The sequence below is a fragment of the Sarcophilus harrisii genome, chromosome 5, assembly GCF_902635505.1.
Source record: "Sarcophilus harrisii chromosome 5, mSarHar1.11, whole genome shotgun sequence".
Lineage (NCBI taxonomy): Eukaryota > Metazoa > Chordata > Mammalia > Dasyuromorphia > Dasyuridae > Sarcophilus > Sarcophilus harrisii.
Genome location: NC_045430.1, coordinates 200,235,482 through 200,256,290, shown reverse-complemented (window position 1 = coordinate 200,256,290; position 20,809 = coordinate 200,235,482). Strand labels below are relative to the sequence as shown.

General features: G+C 33.8%; 1 protein-coding gene across 8 annotated transcripts in view; it reads right to left on the bottom strand.

Annotated features, from left to right (window-relative positions):
* Positions 1 to 1,524: 1,524 nt before the first annotated feature.
* LOC100919534 (GTPase IMAP family member 7) overlaps positions 1,525 to 20,809 on the bottom strand; it is a 56,208-nt gene continuing 36,923 nt past the window's right edge. Inside the window, exons 1-4 of one of the 8 annotated variants that reach the window (XM_031939403.1) lie at positions 17,499 to 17,528; positions 7,010 to 7,042; positions 6,642 to 6,674; positions 1,525 to 3,650 (exon numbers count right to left, since the gene is read on the bottom strand). In XM_031939403.1, the coding sequence (XP_031795263.1) occupies positions 2,763 to 3,650; positions 6,642 to 6,674; positions 7,010 to 7,042 (954 nt within the window). In that variant the 5' untranslated portion in view covers positions 17,499 to 17,528 and the 3' untranslated portion in view covers positions 1,525 to 2,762. Of the gene's footprint in view, positions 3,651 to 6,273; positions 9,600 to 17,498; positions 17,529 to 20,809 lie in introns of those variants that run through there. The other 7 variants (XM_031939402.1, XM_031939396.1, XM_031939400.1 and 4 more) reach the window with 7 other exon arrangements.

Here is a 20,809-nt window from a genome sequence, read left to right as displayed (position 1 = left end):
TTGAAGTAGTTTGCTATTTCCTTCTCAATTTTGTTTTAATGATGACGAAACTGAAGTAAACAAGGTTAAGTAATTTGTTCAGGAACAAACACCTAATAACTATCTGAGGCCATATTTGAGCTCAGGAAGAGAATAGGATTGGAAATGAAATGAGATGTGTGTAGAGAAGACTTGGAAAGAGAAATAGCAGTTTAGCATAAAGGGCATAAGACTTTACCCAAAGTAGCTTGAAAATTATAATAAACCAGAAAAAATTCATGATTCTATAAGACAATTAAAATTAAAAAAAAAAGCCAAAAGATTAAAAAAAACCAAGTATAATGAATTTCACATCAGAAATAACAAATGAAATATAGATTCAAGAAGAGTTATTTTAAGATTTTTTGGACTCTATGAAAACTATGGCAAAAAAGAATCTAGATGTATTTCAAAAAATCATGAAAGAAAACTAATATAAAATACAATGATCAAAATTATTTTGTACTGATTTTTAAGAAGAGCTGCAGAGGTTGCTTAGTGGAATAATTTAGGTATTCAATTTAGGTATTCAACATAGAGAAACAAACATAGTATAATTTTTGGTAATCTTCCAAACACCTATTACTAAGGAAATGACACAGCATTTGACAAAATCCTTGAAAAATAAGTAGCAGGCTGGTAGAAATTGGTTTTAGACCAATACTTCACACCACATATTAATGTTTACATGATCCAGATATAGAAAGGTCACATTTAGAGCAATAAAGATCTATGGACAAAGGAAGAGCACATAACTAAATAAATGAAAGAAAGAGAGCACCAAGATAAAATATTTAATTTTCATTTCAAAAAAATAAAAGTTTTTGCACAATTAAATGTAATATAATAAAAATTAGAAAAGAAACAGGTAATTAGAGAAAATTATTTACAATAAGTTTTTTTCATGAAGGTTTTTTAAAAGATCTTATTTAATGTGGAAATATATTTAGAAGAATTGCACGTTTCACTTATATTGGATGTTACTTGCTATTTAGGGGGAGAGGATGGAGGGGAGAGAGAGAAAAAAAATATGAAACACAAGGTTTTGCAATGGTGAATGTTGAAAACTATCTTTGCATGTATTTTGAAAACTAAAAAGTTATTATTTTTTTAAAATCTGATTTAACTTTATAAGAATAGAATCTATTCCCTAATAGACAGATATTCAAAAGACTTGGATAGACAACTTTATTTTATTTTTAAAAAATATAATTTACTTATTTTAGGCGTTCTTTTCTTTTTAGATATTCAGTTCTAAATTTCTCTGCTCCTCCCATCCCTTTCCCCTACCCATTAAGAAGGTAGATAATATGATTTCAATTGAATCACCTCCTTGTTGAAAAGAAGCAAGTCCATCACAGTTTATTGCCATATAATCTTATTTTTACTGTGTACAATATTCTCTTATTCTACTCACTTCACTTTGTATCAGTTCATGTAAGCCTTTCCAAGATTTTCTGAAATCAACTCTTATCGTTTCTTACAGAACAATAATATTCCAATACGTTAATATACCATAATTTATTCAGCCATTCCACAACTGATGATTATTTGTTCAATTTCCAGTTCCTTGCCACTACAAAAAGAACTACCACAAACATTCATTGTCATGTTTTTCAGAAACCACTCATTAACTTCTATTTTAGTTTCTTCAAATATAAAATGGAGCTAATAATGGCACTTATCTTACATAGTTGTCTTTAGGAGCAAATGAGATGATATTTGTTAAAGCATTTTGTACAGTATCTGGCACATAGTAGATTATATAAATGTTTATTTCCTTAATGAAGCATCCTTCCATCTTCACAAGGTATTATCAACTATCTCTAGTCACAGGACAATACTTATTCCACAGAACTTAAATCTCAAGATAATTCTACCTTCCCTTGTTAACCCAATCAGTTTTAGAAATAACTTCTCCTATTTAGTGAATTGGGAAGGAGAAAGAAAAGCAATATGGAGCTCAGGTCTTTGAAGAACCCAGTCAATGAGATGGCACTATAATGTCTCATATCAGTGACATAACTTGGCTAAGTAGAACCATTAACAAGCATTTATTACACATCTGCTATATAGCAGATAGTCTTAGGAATACAAGTATAATGAGTGAAACAATACCTGCTAATGGGGAGCTTATATTCCCTACAGGCCAAAGCAAAGAGTTCATAGTAGCTGAATAGGAGCACAAATGAAAAGTAAAGCCATGTTTAGGAGGAAGATAGAATAATTTTTGTTTCTTTGTTAAGTATGGAGGTGGTACATAAAAAGAATTAATAAATATGGAAGACTAATATCATGTCAGACTCAGGACAATAAGGAGTCAGAAAGCTGTCCAAGGAGTAATCTGACTTCTATGATGATGATAGGACTATGACCAATTCCTGGTCCTTTTTACTACATAAACATTTCTCCCATGCTAAAGGGTACCATTTTTTATTTATGTACAGAATTATTCATGACTAATTAGCTACTTGCTTCCATAAAGTGTTTAAAGTGTCATAGCCTACTTCTTAGGCACATGGTAAATAAAGTATCAGGCAAAACAAGTGTGAAATTCAATTCTGGGAGTTATATAATATGGCAAATCCCCAGTGGGGGCTCTATCCCCAACATATAATGTTCTTTCATTTAAAAATCACTTCTCTCAGTGACATGAAGAAAAGTAGGACTTATTTCTACCCATTTCATAAGGTTATAATTCTGTACATCCAAGATATCACCATTTATAAGAAATCAATAGATCATCATTTTCTAAACCAACCAGAAATTTGAGAAATCTTATCCCTCATGTACTGAAAAATTTGGTCAAATACAGACTTCTCAGCATCTGTGTTTACATTTTTCATTTTTTTTTCATAATTCTTGTATACCTCTTCCATTTGTTTTTCCTTTTCCCTTTGATTCTCTTCTGTCAGAGAATCTCTGTCAGCATATTGTTCCTCTATATATTTCAGCTCACGATCTCTTTGTGAAGTGTAGATTTCCTTCAAGGCTTCTCTTTGTCTTTTCAGTGACTCATTAGTTTTCTTAAATATTTCATCTGAATAGTATTTTCCCTCATTATCCTTCACCATTTTTTCAATCATGTCCATAAGCTCCTTCACCTGTGTTTCTCTTTCATTGCCCTCAGCTTTGTTATTAAAAGCACAGCGTCTTCCACTACACTCTTGGATAAGATTTTGGATATCTTTATCAGAAGTTTTTATAAAGTCATCTAGGGTCCCATTTCCCAAGTCATCTTTCCGAGTGAACAAGATGACCATAAAGTCCATGACTGACTTCCCAAAGATTGCCTTAATCAAAGAGACAGTGTGTTTTGCTTCATCAGTGTATCGATCCAGTTGCTGAACCAGAATGATGGCATGTGGTCCTGGGCAGGAAAGGATGACACAGCGACTGATCTCCTTAGAAGTGGTTTCTAGATTCTTCTTTGTATCAAACAACCCAGGTGTGTCAACAATTGTAAGGTCTTTCCCTTTCCAGGTTCCAACTGCTTTTTCACAGACCTGGGTCACTGAATGTGATGTAGTTTTAGATATAAAAACTTCCTTCCCCAGGATGGTATTCCCTACTGCACTTTTTCCATTTCCAGTTTTTCCAACCAGTACAATTCTCAGGGTATCATTATGGACCTGTGAAGGGAAATTGACCAATTCAGAACTCTTATCTAATAGTTAACAAATATGGAATGGAATTTCAGAAGGGAAATTATTGAAAATAAGATAGTCAATTGAAAAAGATATTGATTCCAATCTGGCCTAAAGTCCCTGAACCTCAGAGGTATATATTTTCTAGGACTAATTTTTGAATAAATATTAAAAGAAAGAAATTTCTTATTTAGATCTATGAATAGATGAATAGAGAGTAGTATATATCTATGATTTTTAAAGATTAATGAAAAGGGCACTCAACTGTACTGAACACTTTATTTTCTTTCAAAACTTACAATATCATTTAATTATACTATTTATTCATTTAAAAGAGTCAATATAATGTAGTGGATAGAGAACAGGTCTTGGAGCTAGGATTTCCTGTGTTCTACCCTGTCCATTTAAACACATGCTTTCTATGTATCCTGGCAAGTCTCTTAAAATTTTTCTAGGCAAAAAATTAAGATTGAGAGGTACAAAGAAAGGATGAATTTGGCTTGGAAGAGAGAGTTTCCTTACTTCAGGCATGAACCATTACACATTCTCCCCTTTTCTTCAAGTGTCTCAAGGACTTCGTCCTATTCAGTTCTTAGAGTGATCTTTCTACAGCAGTCATCTGGCCATATCAGTCTCTTCCCTAGTCAAAAAATTCTACTTGCTCTCTGTTATTTCTGGCAACGAAATACAAATTCTTCTCTTTGATATTTAAAGCCCTTCAGAACTTGGCTCCTTCCTACTTTTCCAGTCTTTTAAAACTAATTCTCCACAATATAGTGACATTGACCTTCCTGCTATTCTTTACACAAAACACTCTTATTTCCCACATCTTTGCGTTTTCATAGGCTGTCCCCCCTCCCTGGAATTATCTCTCTCTTCATGTTTTGGCTTTCCTGGCTTCCTTCAAGTCTCAACTATACTTTCTTTTCAATTTTAATGCCTTCCCTCTGAGAGGACCTTTAATTCATGCTATATATATTGACAGAATAGCTTGCATGTTTCTCTTATTAAATGATGAGCTACTTGAAGGCTAGGAATGATCTTGCTTTTCTTTGTATACTTAGTAGTACGTCCAATGGCTAGCATACAGGAGGTACTTAATAAATATCTTTTGATTTAAGAAAAAATTTGTTTTGTCCAGTGAAGCAATCAGTCCAGTCCCTATTCCTATTCCACTTATTCATTCAATTTTAATTTTTGATGGTTTTAAGTTATTTTAATGAGCTTGGTTATCTACTACTGGGGCAATGCTATAGGATGAGTATAAGATTCAGGGTTGGAAGACCTAGGTTCAAAAACCAACTGACATTTGCTGATCATTTCAATTGATTGAGCTTGACATACACTTACAATTGAGCCTTATGACTTGGTTATAACTGAAGCACCACTATAATCAGGTGACAACATTTCCTAATGGCTCAAAAAGTGCCTAAAAGTATCTGAAAGCCTGTTAAGGACATCTTGAAAGATCACAATTTGCTTCACATAATTTATTATTTATTATGTACTGTTGTCTTCAGCTTGATGTTTCCATCTCTTCTCTCCCAGAGTTAGACCTAAAAAGCCTTGACAGTGAAGGCATATTCTTTTCCTTTCCTTCTCTTTCCACAATCTCAAAAACAGAAATGGATGCAGGAGGTGCTCTCTAAATGCTATTGCTTCTTCTCTTCAGCTAGTTCTCTTTTTTCTCTATTCCTATAGTTGCAGTTGATTTAGGTTCAGGAATTGGCTGATTTGTTTCTTTAGATTCCCATGTTATAGGCTGGTATTTTTTCCTGAATCAGACCCAATAGAGAAGGAAACACTCTCTACTCCTTTCCCCATTTATCTTGCTGGGATTGGCTTTTGTCAAAAACTAAGAGTGGGCAAACTTCTTTTCAGTGTCCTCCCACTTCCCTTTACCATCTTTTTTTGTGACTTCCCTCCCCAAACAAATAACTATAAGCATTAGATCTTCCTGATTCCCGTCTAGGGCTGTAACCACTTAACTCCTACCTGCCTACCTATAGAAGCAATAAAGACCGTTTCCATTGAAAACAGTATGCTGAATGGGTAGTACCTATCATGCCTCAGTGTGGATAGTAGAAAAGAGAGGAAAGAAGGGCACTCAATAGAGAGACACAATTTCAGAGGTTTTTCAGAAGGATTGAAAGCAGAAGGATGAAATAAGAGGTTGTAAAGCATAAAATTGAGTACTGGTGAGAGAAGGATACAAAAAGGAAGCCAAGGGCCCTTAGAATCCCCTGTCTCTTATTCCACATTTGAAGTGAAATGAGTTGATGAAATGTATTCAATTTTATATATTCAGAATTTTTTTGTCTTACTTTGAGATCAATTCTGATATGCTAATGTGTTCCAAAAAGTGATTATTGTGCCTTTAAATATGGGGTTTGGAAAAAGTTTTGTCCACAATAAAGTGAGATTTTGTTTCTCTTAGAAGAAAGTGTCCATGTCATGGTGTGGAAAGACATGAGAAAGAACTTTCCACACTCTCTCATGAGCAGAAATCCCTAACTCCATCTCTCTGGGGGTATTTTCAGGCAATAGAAGAAGACTGACTTTAATCCTGCTATGGAATGTAGAGGGAACTGAGCAAAGTGATACTCACTGAGGTGACAGCTTGAATCAATGCAACACCCATCTTTGAGAGTTTTGGGGAAGCACAAAATAAAAAAAATTCATTCAGATAGCAAAACATGTATAATTCATCAGCAAATTTCTATTGTCTTATACAACCTCTGAGTAGGAATCCTTCCTAGACCACCTCTTCTAGGAGTGAGCTTCTTCTCCTCGGACTTCTATACCTCATGTTATCTGCTTTTAAGGCATCTATGTGACTTTTCTTGCAGTCATCTGGGTTCATTCTGTATTTCCAATGCTAGATTCAGAACCTCTTGAGGGCATTTTCAGACAGTAGGAGAAGGCTGACTGATCTGGCTATGGAATGTAGAAGGAATGGAAGAAAGTGATACTCACTGTTGTGTCAGGTTGACTCGATGCAGCACCCATCTTTGAGAGTTTTGGGGAAGCACAAAATAAAAAAAATTCATTCAGATAGCAAAACATGTATAATACATCAGCAAATTTCTATTGTCTTATACAACCTCTGAGTAGGAATCCTTCCTAGACCACCTCTTCTAGGAGTGAACTGCTTCTCCTCGGACTTCTATACCTCATGTTATCTGCTTTTAAGGCATCTATGTGACTTTTCTTGCAGTCATCTGGGTTCATTCTGTATGTCCAATGCTAGATTCAGAACCTCTTGAGGGCATTTTCAGACAGTAGGAGAAGGCTGACTGATCTGGCTATGGAATGTAGAAGGAATGGAAGAAAGTGATACTCACTGTTGTGTCAGGTTGACTCGATGCAGCACCCATCTTTGGGAGTTTTGGGGAAACACAAAATAAAAAAAAATTCATTCAGACAGCAAAACACGCATAATTCATCAGCAAATTTCTATTGTCTTATATAACCTCTAGGTAGGGATCCTTCCTAGACCACCTCTTCTAGGAGTGAGCTGCTTCTCCTCGGACTTCTATACCTCATGTTATCTGCTTTTAAGGCATCTATGTGACTTTTCTTGCAGTCATCTGGGTCCATTCTGTATTTCCAATGATAGAATCAGAACTTGAAGGCAGGACCTATGTCCTGTATATGTCTCTGCAATTCCCCTGAAGTTAGCAGTGTTTGGCACATTGTAAACAACAAATGTGACTTGAACAGGACCTTGAAAGACTCTGTAAAGGGAAGAGGATTCCCTGTCAGGCATGGCTCCATGCCCAAGCCCGCCTGCTCATATCAGGGACTATTAGATGAATCAGATCTTTTCCTCTTCTATGTATATAACCTTTTAGTCCAGTATATTAAGAAAAGATGTATTTTCATTTGCAAAGTGAATACTAATGATTTATCATTGGCTTATGTAAAATCTAGACAAAAGAGGGCCCAACAGCAAGAAGCCCTTTGTATTCCTTTAAGGATGAAAGTATTCCATTAGAGTCAGAACTAGGATTTCTGATACATGGGGTAAATTTACTAATTAAGTAAGGGTTGGGGGAAGCAGAGAGAGGATTAATCCTAACATTTTTGGCATAATGGAATCAGAAGCTATAGGAACTTTGGAGGATCAGAATCTAGAAAAACAATGAATTTGAAGGAATTAAAGGTTGAGGGTAAGAAGCCTATGAGTCTGAACACTAAATGGATTAATTAGGCTTGTGGGGAGGAAGGATGGACAGGTTTGTGGATGACAAGAAGAAAGATCAGGACAAGGATGAAATGAATTGTCAGGGAGAGAAAAGGTTTCTTAAGTCATCGCGGCAGAGAAAAGTTCTGAAAGGATCACTGGAGAACTAAGGGTATACTCACTACTCTGCCTTGCCAAGATTGGTGACAAGTGAGAGAATGAACCACCCATATGGGAGATATCAAGCTGCTTGAGGATGCAGTCTTCAGGAGAAAGCTTGATGTACTCAGTCTTTGAGTTATAAATACAAAAATGAAACAGTCCCTCCTCTCAAGGAATTTGGGTTAACAATTTGGGTGTGTAAAATTAGCCCAAATGACTCTTCTTTATACCTTGCTTTACCTGAAATTATATTTAAGTTGTCAGGGTTTAAGGGTCATTGCTATACTAATGAAAGTAGCTGCAATTTGTAAATAACAAACACAAAAGAGTGGTTGATAGTTTTCATAGAATCTAGAAAAAGGGGAAAGAAAGATAAGGATGTTTTCATGTTTCTTCAGCATTATTTCATAATGGCAAGAGTTAGAAGGAAAAAGAACTGAATCTGGGGAACTGGTTTCAACCAAGTGTACTGTATACAGACTCTGTGACTTTGAGCATATTATTTAGCTTTTCTAAATCTTCTTTTGAAGGTCTCTATTGTCATCTTCAGCTCTAAATTCTATATTACTAAGGTTATAATGACTAATACAATTATTGGCAGAAATATACTTAGAGCAAAGGAGAGCAATTCTTTCAGCAATCACAGCAAGAAATTTCTCTAATGAATGTTTTGCTACTATCTGAAGTAGCAAAGAAGTATAATTATAAGAGATTCCTGCTAACTGAGGAAGAGATAAATTGTACTATATGAATATAAGGATATACATATATGCCATAAAAAGTAATGATTATGTATCCAGTTTGGCCTTATTTTGGTAAATAATACAAGATATTGGTCTATGGCCAATTTCTGCTTAACTGTTTTTCACTTTTGCCAGCAGTTTTTACCAAAAATTTTTTTCCAAAATATGTCTTTACATTTGTCAGATGTAATGTTACTATATTTATTTGCTACTGTAAATTGTATGTCTAGTCTGTTGCATTGATCTGTGCATTCCTTAGCAAGTATCATTAGATCAGGTATTGTTAAACTTCATTCCTATATATTTTTTTTATTAGATCCTTTTACATTCCTGACTTTTTGTCCTTCCACATTAATTTTGCTATTTTTTAAAACTCAGTAACATAATTTTTTTTGGCAATTTAATTGAGATGGCATTCAATTGGTTTGGAAAAATTGTCATTCTTATTATATTCATCCTGCCTAGTCTTGAACAATTAATATTTCTCCAATTATATAAATCTGACTTTATTTTTGTGATTTTGTTTTAGCAAGTGTACTCCCAAGTATTTTATAATATCTAGAGTTTGTTCAATGGTATATCTTTTACTATGTCTTCTTAAAGGATTTTATTTGTGATATACAGGAATGCTGATGATTATGTGAACTTACTTAACAACCTACTAATTGGCTAAAATTTTAATTGTTTCAACTAACATTTAAGTTGAGTCTTTAGGATTTTCTAAGAATATCATCATACTGGATTTCTGGGGGCAGAGCTAAGATGATGGAGATAACACATGATTGTCTCTGACCTTCTTTACAACCCTCACAATAATTACAAAATCCAGCCTCTGAATTAGCTCTGGACTAGCAGAACCCACAAATATTGGGAGTACAACAAATTATCAGCAGAAGATAATTTCAAAGATCACCAGAAAAATGGGAGGGAGGCAGCCAGCACAACCAGCTGAGTACAAATGCCAGCACAGACAGTTCAGAGTCCCAGGTCATGTAGTTCCTGTGAGGCAGAGAATTTATGGGAGAAAACAGACCAGAAAAGACCTGCTTTAATCTGAAATGGGAGTGAGGCATCCTAACACAAATAGCTGACCACAAATGTCAACACAGACAGCACAGAACTCTGGGGCATTACTGACTCCACCAGCATTGCAGACTCTACATGGCAGAGAATCTAAATGGGGAGGAATGTATAGGAATCTACAGCTGTGTTGGTGACTATGCCCTGGTTGCAAGCCAGTATCAGCAGAGAAGTTATAAAATATTCAACACAAACACAAAAGATCAATAGTGAACCCCCAAACACCAGAATCTTAGGGGATCTGACCATGCCCACCCAGCACCAGGAATGAATCAGCACTGACCCAGAACAACTGGGTCTCTTGGAAAACCTCTCTCACCCTAAAGGCAGACCTTAACTTAACTTGAAAAAATGAGTAAAAAAGCAAAGAGGACAGTTTTTATGGTGAAAGAGAAGAACAGATTTCAAACCCTGAGGAGACTAAAGGCAGATTATCTGCAGATGAAGACCCAAAAGGTGATATAACCTGGTCCCCATCACACAAGGCTCTCCTAGAAGAAATTTTAAAAAGGATCTTAAAAGACAGCTAGAAGAAAAATGGGGAAAGGAAAAGAAAGCGTTGCCAGAGGATTTGGAAAAGGCAATGCAAAATAAACTTAGTGAAATGGAAAACACATATAACTCATTAAAAGATAGATTTGATAAAATGGAAAAAGAAAGCAACTCCCAGAAAAAACAGAATTTGTGAAACAGAAAAAGAAAATAACTTATTAAAAAACAGAATTTGTGAAATGGAAAAAAAATTCCATAGAACAAAACAACTCATTTAAAAATTCAATTGGACAAATACAAAAATAAATAAAAAAAAGTAAATAAGGAAAATAACACACTAAAATTCAGAATTGAACAAATGGAAATGAATGACTCGATAAGACAAGAATCAGTCAAGCAAAAGAAAAAAAAAGAAAAAAATGTAAAATATCTAATGGGGAAAACAACCAACCTGGAAAATCAATGTAGGAGAGACAATCTAAGGATTATTGGACTCCCTAAAATACATGATTAAAAAAAGAACCCTGATACTATCTTTCAGGAAATCATCAATGAGAAATGCCTGGATATCACAGAAACAGAAGGTAAAATGATCATTGAAAGAATTCACTGAATGCCTCCTGAAAGAGACCCCCAAATTAAAACCCCAAGGAATATTGTAGCTAAATTTGAGAACTATTGGGCCAAGGAAAAAACATTACAAGTAGCCAGAAAGAAACAATTCAAATGCTGAGGAGCCACAATAAGGATGACTCAGTATCTAGCAGCTTCCACTTTAAAGTATCTAAGGACCTGGAATCTGATATTCCAAAAGGTGAAGGATCTTGAAATACAGCCAAGAATAAATTACCCTGCTAAACTGAGCATTTTCTTTCAGGAAAGAAGATGGACATTCATTGAAACTGGTGAATTCCATGTATTTTTGATGAAAGACCAGAGCTAAACAAAAAATGTGACCTATAGAACTCAAAAGAAGCATAAAAAGATTAAAAAAAAAAACTCTTAAGAACTGTATTTCTATTATGGGTATACATTGAGGAGACATGTGTAATCTGATTGTATTGTTATAAAAAAGAAACTAGAGATGGAAAGGGGATTGTAACAGAAAAAAGAAGGGGAAAGTGGAGGTAAAATGAGGGAAATCAAGTCTCAGGAAGAGGCAAAGAAAGCACATTATAATTGAGGGACAGAAGGGAGGTTGACAAATATTGTGCAAATCTTACTCTCATCAGATTTGACCCAAAGAAAGAATATAGATATATGTAGTTTCACCAAGAAACATCTCTCATCTTTTAGAAAAGTGGGAGGGGAAAGGGAAAAAGGGAAAGGGTAGGCTAAATAGAAGGGAAAAGAGAAATAGTAGGGGAAAGGTATAAGAAAGGGGGAAGTTCTCTAAAGGGAAGAACTGCTTGAGGCAAGTAGTGTTCATAAGTAAAATACTGGGGAGAAGGGAAAGGGAAAAGGAAAGAGAAAAGTATATTTTGGGGTTAATAAGATGGTAGGAAATACAGAATTAGTAGTTTTAACTGTAAATGTGAATGGGGTTAACTCTCCCATAAAACATAAGCAGATAGCAGACTGGATTAAAAGCGAGAAACCTATAATATGTTGTTTACAAGAAACAGATTTAAAGCAGAGTGATATATACAGAGTAAATGCAAAAGGCTGGAGTAGAATCTATTATGTTTCAGGTGAAGTAAAAAAAGCAGTGGTAGCCATCTTGATATCAGATCAAGGAAAAGCAAAAATTGTTCTAATTAAAAGAGATAAGGGAGGAAACTATATGCTGCTAAAGAGTACCATAGATAATGAAGTAATATCAATATTAAACATATATGTACCAAATGGCATAGCATCTAAATTCCTAACGGAGAAGTTAAGAGAGTTGCAAAAAGAAATAGATAGCAAAACTATAATAGTGGAGATCTCAACCTTGCTCTCTCAGAACTAGATAAATCAAACCACAATAAATAAGAAATAGGTCAAAGAAGTCAATAGAATACTAGACAAATTAGATATGATAGATCTTTGGAGAAAATTGAATAGAGACAGAAAAGAATACACTTTCTTTGCATCACTTCATTGAACCTATAAAACATTTGACCATATATTAGGACATAAAGACCTCAAAATCAAATGCAGAAAAGCAGAAACAGTAAATGCATTTTTTTTCCCAAATCATGATGCAATAAAAATTACATTCAATAAAGGTCTAGGGAAAAATAGACCAAAAAGATATTAGAAATTAAATAATCTCATCCTAAAGAATAAATAGGTGAAATAGCAAATCATAGACAGAATTGATAATTTCATCCAAGAGAATGACAATAATGCAATGACATGCCAAAATTTGTGGGATGCAGCCAAAATAGTAATAAGGAAAAATTTTATCTCTGTAGAGGCTTACTTGCATAAAATAGAGAAAGAGAAGATCAGTAAATTGGGCTTGCAACTAAAAAGGATAGAAAAAGAACAAATTAAAACCTCCAATCAAATACCAAACTTGAAATTCTAAAAATAAAAGGAGAGATCAATAAAATTGAAACTAAAAAAAACTATTGAATTAATAAATTAAACTAAGGGTTAATCAACAAAATAGATAAACCTTTATTTAATTTGATTAGAAAAAGAAAAGAGGAAAATCAAACTGTTTGTCTCAAAAATGAAAAGGGAGAACTATCCACCAATGAAGAGGAAATTAGAGCAGTTATCAGGAGTTACTTCATGCCAATGTCATGCCATGTCCAACTTCACGCCAATACATTTGACAACTTAAGTGAAATGGAGGAATACCTACAAAAAATATAGATTATCTGGGTTAACAGAAGAGGAAATAAATGACTTAAATAGTCCCATTTTAGAGAAAGATATAGAAAATATCCCCAGGACCCTACCAAACATTTAAAGAAAAATTAACTGCAATACTATATAAACTATTTGAAAAAATAGAGAATGAAGGACTCCTGCCAGTTCCTTTTATGACACAGACTTGGTACTGATATCTAAACCAGGTACTGATATCTAAATCTAAAAACAGAGAAAGAAAATTATAGAACAATCTCCCTAATGAATATTGATGCAAAAATATCAAACAAAATATTAGCAAAGAGATATTAGATAATCATCCCCAGGATAATACACCATGATCAAGTAGGATTTACACCAGGAAAGCAGGGCTGTTTCAATAGTAGGGAAACTATTAGCATAATTGACTATACCAATAACCAAATTAACAAAAACCATATGATTATCTCAATAGATACAGAAAAAGCATTTGATAAAATCCAACACCCATTCCTATTAAAAACAATATAGAGTATAAAAATAAATGGACTTTTCTTTAAAAGAGTGAATAGCATCTATTTAAAACCATCAACAAGCATCATATGTAATGGGGATAAACTAGAACCATTCCCAATAAGATCAGGGGTGAAACAAGGTTGCCCACTATCACATTACTATTCAATATTGTATTAGAAATACTAGCTTTGGCAATAAGAGAAGTAAAAAAGATCAAAGGAATTAGAGTAGATAATGAGGAAACCAAATTATCGCTTTTTGTAGATGATATGATGCTAAACTTAGAGAACCCCAGAGAATCAACTAAAAAGCTATTAGAAATAATCCACAACTTTAGCAAAGTTGCAGGATACAAAATAAATCCACAGAAAATCATTAGCATTCTATTACTTCACTAACAAAATCCAACAGCAAGAGATACATAGAGAAATTCTATTTAAAATAACTGTCAATAGGATGAAATATTTGGGAATGTATCTTCCAAGGGAGGGTTAGGACCTATGTGAGTAAAACTACAAAACACTTTCCACATGAATAAAGTCATATATCTAAGCAGTTGGAAAACTACCAAGTGCTCATGGATAGGTCCCACAAATATAACAAAGATGACAATATTCCCTAAACTAATCTATTTATTTAGTGCTATACCAATCAAACTCCCAAGAAACTATTTTATTGAACTAGAAAAAATAACAAAATTTATCTGAAAGAAAAAAAGGTCAAGAATTTCAAAGGAATTAATGAAGAGAAAAACAAATGAATGTGACCTAGCTGTACTAGATCTAAAACTATAGTGTAAAGGAGTGGTCATAAAAACCATTTGGTACTGGCTAAGAAATAAACTAGTTGATCAATGGAATAGATTAGGCTTACAGAACAAAATATTCAATGACTATGAAAATCTAGTATTTGACAAACTGAAAAGTCCCAGCTTTTGGGATAAGCATTCGCTATTTGACAAAAACTACTGGGAAAATTGGAAGCTAGTATGGCAGAAAGTAGGCATAGACTCACACTTAACACTGCATACCAAGAGAAGGTTGGAATGGGTTCATGATCTAGATATAAAGAATGATACTATAAACAAATTAAAAGAACACAGATTAGTTTATCTCTCAGATTTGTGGAGGAAGAAGGAATTTGTGACCAAAGAAGAACTAGAGAACATTATTGGTCATAAAATAGATAATTTTTATTATATTAAGTTTAAAAGGTTTTGTACAAACAAAACTAATGCACACAAAATTAGAAGGAAAGCAATAAAGTGGGAAAATATTTTTACATCCTATGCATATGATAAAGGCCTCATTTCTAAAATATATAGAGAATTGGTTGAAATTTATAATAGTTCAAGCCATTCTCCGATTGACAAATGGTCAATGGATATGAACAGACACTATTTGTAGCCATATGAAAAGGTGCTCCAAATCATTATTGATCAGAGTAATGCAAATTAAGATAACTCTGAGATATCACTACACACTTGTCAGATTGGCTAATATGACAGGAAAAGATAATGACAAACGTTGGAGGGGATGTGGGAAACCTGGGACACTGATACATTGTTGGTGAAACTGTGAACAGATATTCTGGAGAGCAGTTTGGAACTATGCTGAAAAAGTTATCAACTGGTGTATACCCTTTGATCCAGCAGTGTCTCTACTGGGATTATATCCCAAAGAGATCGTAAAAGAGGGAAAGGGACCTGTATGTGCAAAAATGTTTGTGGAAGCATTTTTTATAGTGGCAAGAAACTGGAAACCAAATGGATGCCCATCAATTGGAGAATGGCTGAATAAATTATGCTATGATTCTATGGCATCATGAATGCTATGGAATACTCTTGTTCTGTAAGAAACAACCAGCAGGATGATTTCAGAGAGGCATGGAGAGACCTACATGAATTGATGCTAAGTGAAATGAACAGAACCAGGAGATCATTATACGGGACAAGAAGAAGACTATATGATGATCAATTCTGACAGATGTGGCTCTCTTCAACACTGAGATGATTCAAACCAGTTCCACTTGTGCAGTAATGAAGAGATCCATATACACTCAGAGAGAGAACTATGGGAACAGAGGGTGGAACACAACATAGCTTTCTCACTCTCTATGTTGTCATCTGGTTACTTTTTTTTCTCAGTTTTTCTTTTTTTTCCTTCTTGATATGATTTTTCTTGCACAACCAGATAACTGTATAAATATGTATACACATATTGGATCTAACATTTATTTTAACATATTTAACATGTATTGGATTACCTGCCAGATAGGAGAGGGGCTGGGGAGAAAAAAGGGAAAATTTGCAACAAAAAGTTATGCAAGGGTCAACGTTGGAAAAATTACTCATGCATCTGCTTTATAAATAAAAAGCTTTAATTAATAAAAAAAAGTATATCATTATACCATCTGAAAAAAGACATGGTTTAATTACTTCTTTCCTATTCTGATTCTTGCTATTTCCTTTTCTTTTCTCATTGCTATTGCCAGGGTTCCCAATACTAGTGATGGTGGAAATATTTGTTTCATAACTGATTTCACTAAGAAGACTTCTAGCTTTTCCTCATTATAAACTATTCTTGTTGATTGTTGTAAATAAATGCTTTTTATCATTTTAAGGGAAAAATCCAACTCTATCAATATTTTCTATGTGAATTCTAAAACCAGTGTATTCTCTTTCCTTTAGGATATGCTAAAACAAGTCCATCCTACTTCTACTATTAAACAAAGTCAATACACAGATGGGTCAGCTTTTCCCAGACTGTCTTATTACCATAGTTTAGACAGACATAATGTGAATATCATCCAAAATTACATGCCCAAAAGAAGTTAGTTCTCCCCAACTATGAGGGGAACTCAAATTTCCCAGACAATCTTGATGAGAATTCAATTCTCCCAGACTGACTCATTAGCATCTTTAAGATAGTCTCTCACCTTCTCAATACACATCCTTGTCACTCCCTAGATCCCACTTTTATTTCCCCTTTCTACTTCTGACCTATAAAAAGCTATCCCCCTCAAGAACATGTTGCAAAATCATCTTTGTATTTTATCTGTGACTTTTCCTTGTGAAAAAGGTATCTTTTAGCAAAAGAGAAAGCCATTGTGATTTTGTCACATGGGCTTTGCATCTTGAATCTTAGAAACTATGCATTGGTCTCCCAACCCTCATCATTTCCAAGTGTCTTCATTAGAAATGATTACTATACAAAAAGCTCTTTCTACATCTATTACTATAATTATATACTTATTATATTGGATATAATCACTTATGTTATTAATATTTCTTATGGTGAACAATATGTACCTTCTTCATATATATCCAACTTTGTAATAACATATATGTAATATATGTAATAACATATAACATACATGTAATAACATATGTAATAACATATAATCTTTATAATATGTGGTTGTAATTTTTCAGTTAGTAGCTCATTGTTGAAATTGTTCTATAATTTTCTTTCTTTCTTAAAAAAAAACCTCACCCTTGTTTAAATATGCCATATTTATTTCATAAAAGTTTATTATTGAAATCCCAAATGGTCTTTTTTTTTTTTTTTTTTTTTTTTGGTGAGGCAATTGTGGTTAAGTAACTTGCCCAGGGTCACACAACTAGGAAGTGTTAAGTGTCTGAGGTCAAACTTGAACTCAGGTCCTCCTGACTTCAAGGCTAATGTTTTTTCTGCTATACCAGGTAGGGGCCCCAAAAGCAATGCTCTTAATGAAGCCAGAGAAATGTGAAAATAAAATAAGCTGATGCAAAAGGAAAGTGAGAAGTGACAGAGAAACAATGTTTTTAATAGCCACAACAAAATAAACAACAAAGCAATTAAAACTAAATGACATGAAATAATGACTTACAATTTTGGCCTTGAAAAAGAGAAAATAGAGGTCAGAATTCTTTTTGGCCTTGAAAAAGAGAAAATAGAGGTCAGAATTCACAAATGTGGAAATAATATCAATATAATATCAATGTGTAGATTGTTTTTGATGGTTTCTTTCTTTCTTCTGTTTCTTTCTTTGTTAATGTAGTTGTTTTAATGGTTGTTCCCTAGCAGAGGAGAGAGATAAGAGGGGAAAGAAGATAGAGAATATAATTGTGAAGAAATCTAGATAAAAAACACAAAAGATATTTTAGTAATATTAAAAAAAAGAGAGAGAACCCCCTGCTTGTTTTAACTTAAGTTCATTATCGCCAAATATCTTCTGATCTGCAATTTGCTTTTCTGAGTGAAACTTCTAACTCTCAGCTGGGAGGATATGTGCCTGTTATTTTACCAGACCAATCTCCTATTTGAAATCAATTCTGTTTCTAATTCAGTAATTAGTCTCTTGTGAATTTATTCCTTAAGAATTAGTCCCAACCTATATTCCAAGTGCCAATTATTCCTCCTTATATAGAAAACATTCAAGTTTTTAACTTGGAAAGCTGACCTTTATCCCAGATCTTTGATGACTGCACTAAGGATTCAGACACTTTGGGAGAACCTTTCTGAGCAGCCAGACAACCAGCCAGTCTCTTTCCATTTAATGCTGTCATGTCCCTGAAGCACTAGGATGGTATGGATAAAGTTGTCCAAACAGAGTAAAAGGTAGTACTGCTTTCTTGAGCATCTCAGTCTGCTTTCATGAGTCCTTGGTGTACAAAAGCTATTTAGATTCTGGGATAAGAGCAGAGAAGGCCAGCTCTAATTCACTGTTACCAAACTATAGTAAGCATCATGGAAACATAGATTTAGCACTGGGAACGACCTTAAAGATTATCAAATCCAAATTCCTTATTTTTATAAACAATTAAACCAAAGCCCAAAGTTTATATAACTTGCAAACATTTGTTGTAACATCTGAGTTCACATGTTCCTGGTTTAAAGTTTTATCCATATTTATAGTCATTGCAGGGCATCAATGAATATGTGAGGTCTTCGACCATTACTTTTGGTGATATAGGGGAGACAGCAATGACTCTGAAGCCCTTTTAATCTGAGTGCTCTTGTCTGTCAATAATTGTAAAATGTAATATTTTTCCCTTAGATTTTAGGGAAGATATATTAGTGATTCTGAAGCCCTCTGACCTTGTTCTAACAATTTGCAAAGATTTCAAAGTCTTCTGGTCTTAGAATAGTCCTACAAACATTATTGAAAGAAATATAATCTGTTGGTCAGTACTGACCAACTTCCTGAGAGACCACCCCTCGAACTTGCCTGTAAGCCATAAAATTAGCTATCCTTTCCCTCCTATCCCTTGCTAAATTCTCTTGAATTTAGTCATCTTGTAATGGCGTTATAATTACAATAAAACTTTGCCCCTTGACAAGGAAATGGGTTCAAGCCTGCAAATTCTTTTGAGATACCTCATGACACTGGTATATGACCACAAACTCTTGGGGTCCCCTTTCCCAATCTCAACAATGGCACAGGAAATCATGAGGGAGAAAAAAACTTTTTTATTGTAATCATTACAACAATATCTATTTGATTCTTTAATGTTTGGTGACAGAAAGCTGTGCAATGGAAGATAAGCAGACTGCTAATCCCTTAAAGGGAAAAGAAATTGGCCAAAGTGCATTAAACCCTTCCTATCAAGATCCTAAATCCTGAAATTCCTGCTCCTTTTCTTTCAACTCTTCTAATTCATCAAACCCTTCTCAAGGTTTCCTGCTATTTCCCAGACCCTAATCAGACTCACCTCTAGAAAGGTAGAAATGGTCTTTTCCTCTGGACTGGTAAAACAATCTGAAGTGTTGCTTTCACTTTGGCTTCTGAAAACAAGTTGGCTTAACTACAGAAAACTCATGGTGTACTTTTAATCTATGAACAGTGGAGCCCTCATTGGGCAGTATGCTATATATAAAGTCTTATCATTTGTGATGAAAAGATCAGGATTAAATTAAAGGAATGAAACCATGCAAAACTATTCGTTTTTATAGATGATATGATGGTATATTTGGAAGATCCTGGAGATTCTACTAAAAAAATAATTGAAATAATGAACTATTTCAGCAAAGTTACAGGATATAAAATAAGTTGACATAAATCATGAGCATTTCTATATATTACCAACAAAGATCAGTAACAAGAGATAAAAAAGCAATTCCATTTAAAATAACTGTAGACAATAAAATACTTGAGAGTCTACTTGCCAAGACAAACCTAGAAACCATATGATCTCAATTGTAAAACACTTTTCCTACCATTTAAGTAAAATCTGAAAAATTGAAAAAATATTAATTGCTCATAAGTAGACAGAGACAATAAAAATGACAATTCTACATAAATTAACTTACCTATTCAGTAGCATACAAATCAAACTATCAAAAATTATTTTATTGAATTTGAAAAAAATGACAAAATTCAACTAGAAATAAAAATGGTAAAAACTATTAAGGGAATTAATTCAAAAAATGTGAAAGAATATAGCTTAGCCATACCAGATATCAAACTACATTATAAAGTGGTAATCATCAAAAGAATCTGAAAGTGGCTAAGAAATAGAGTGGTGGTGATGAGATGTATGATGTGGAGTTTGGCAGCAAATGATGGCAGGCACCAAAAAGTGGTGTTCAGTTATCTGAAGAATTCACAATGACCATTCTCTTTGGCAAATGGTAGTTTTATTTAGGGAAATAGGTTACAGACAAAATGAAGAGATACAATAGACACAGGGGATGTTAAATATGAAATAGAGTGGGGAAGCAGATGAAAGACAAGTTCCTCAGTATAACTTGCAATTAAATTTTAATTCCCCAGTTTAATTTGATTTTAATGCCTCCAAATAGTTCTCTGAACTTTGATCAGTTGAAAGACAGTGAGTAAATTGCTGCATCTGGGACATAGTTTCTTAGAATTTAGGGCAAAGATCTTAATTTTAGTACTTTCTCTTTCTGAGGGGAGTAAGTTTTTAATGAGACTTCTTGATAAATGTGCAATCAAATTTCCTATTCGTTCAAATATCAGCTACCAAAAAATCATAATTCCCAAACCTTTGATAATTCTAAGCTTGTGGCTGTATAAAACCCAAGCCTTCGATGTAACTTTTTTTGTGAAGTCTAATATATATTAGATATTCCTCTTTAGCCCTGTGTGCATATTTCTTGAGTCAATAAAAATATATCCTATGGAAAAAAAAAGTATAACTTGCAATTACCCAGGAGAAAGGAAGCATCCCATGAAGT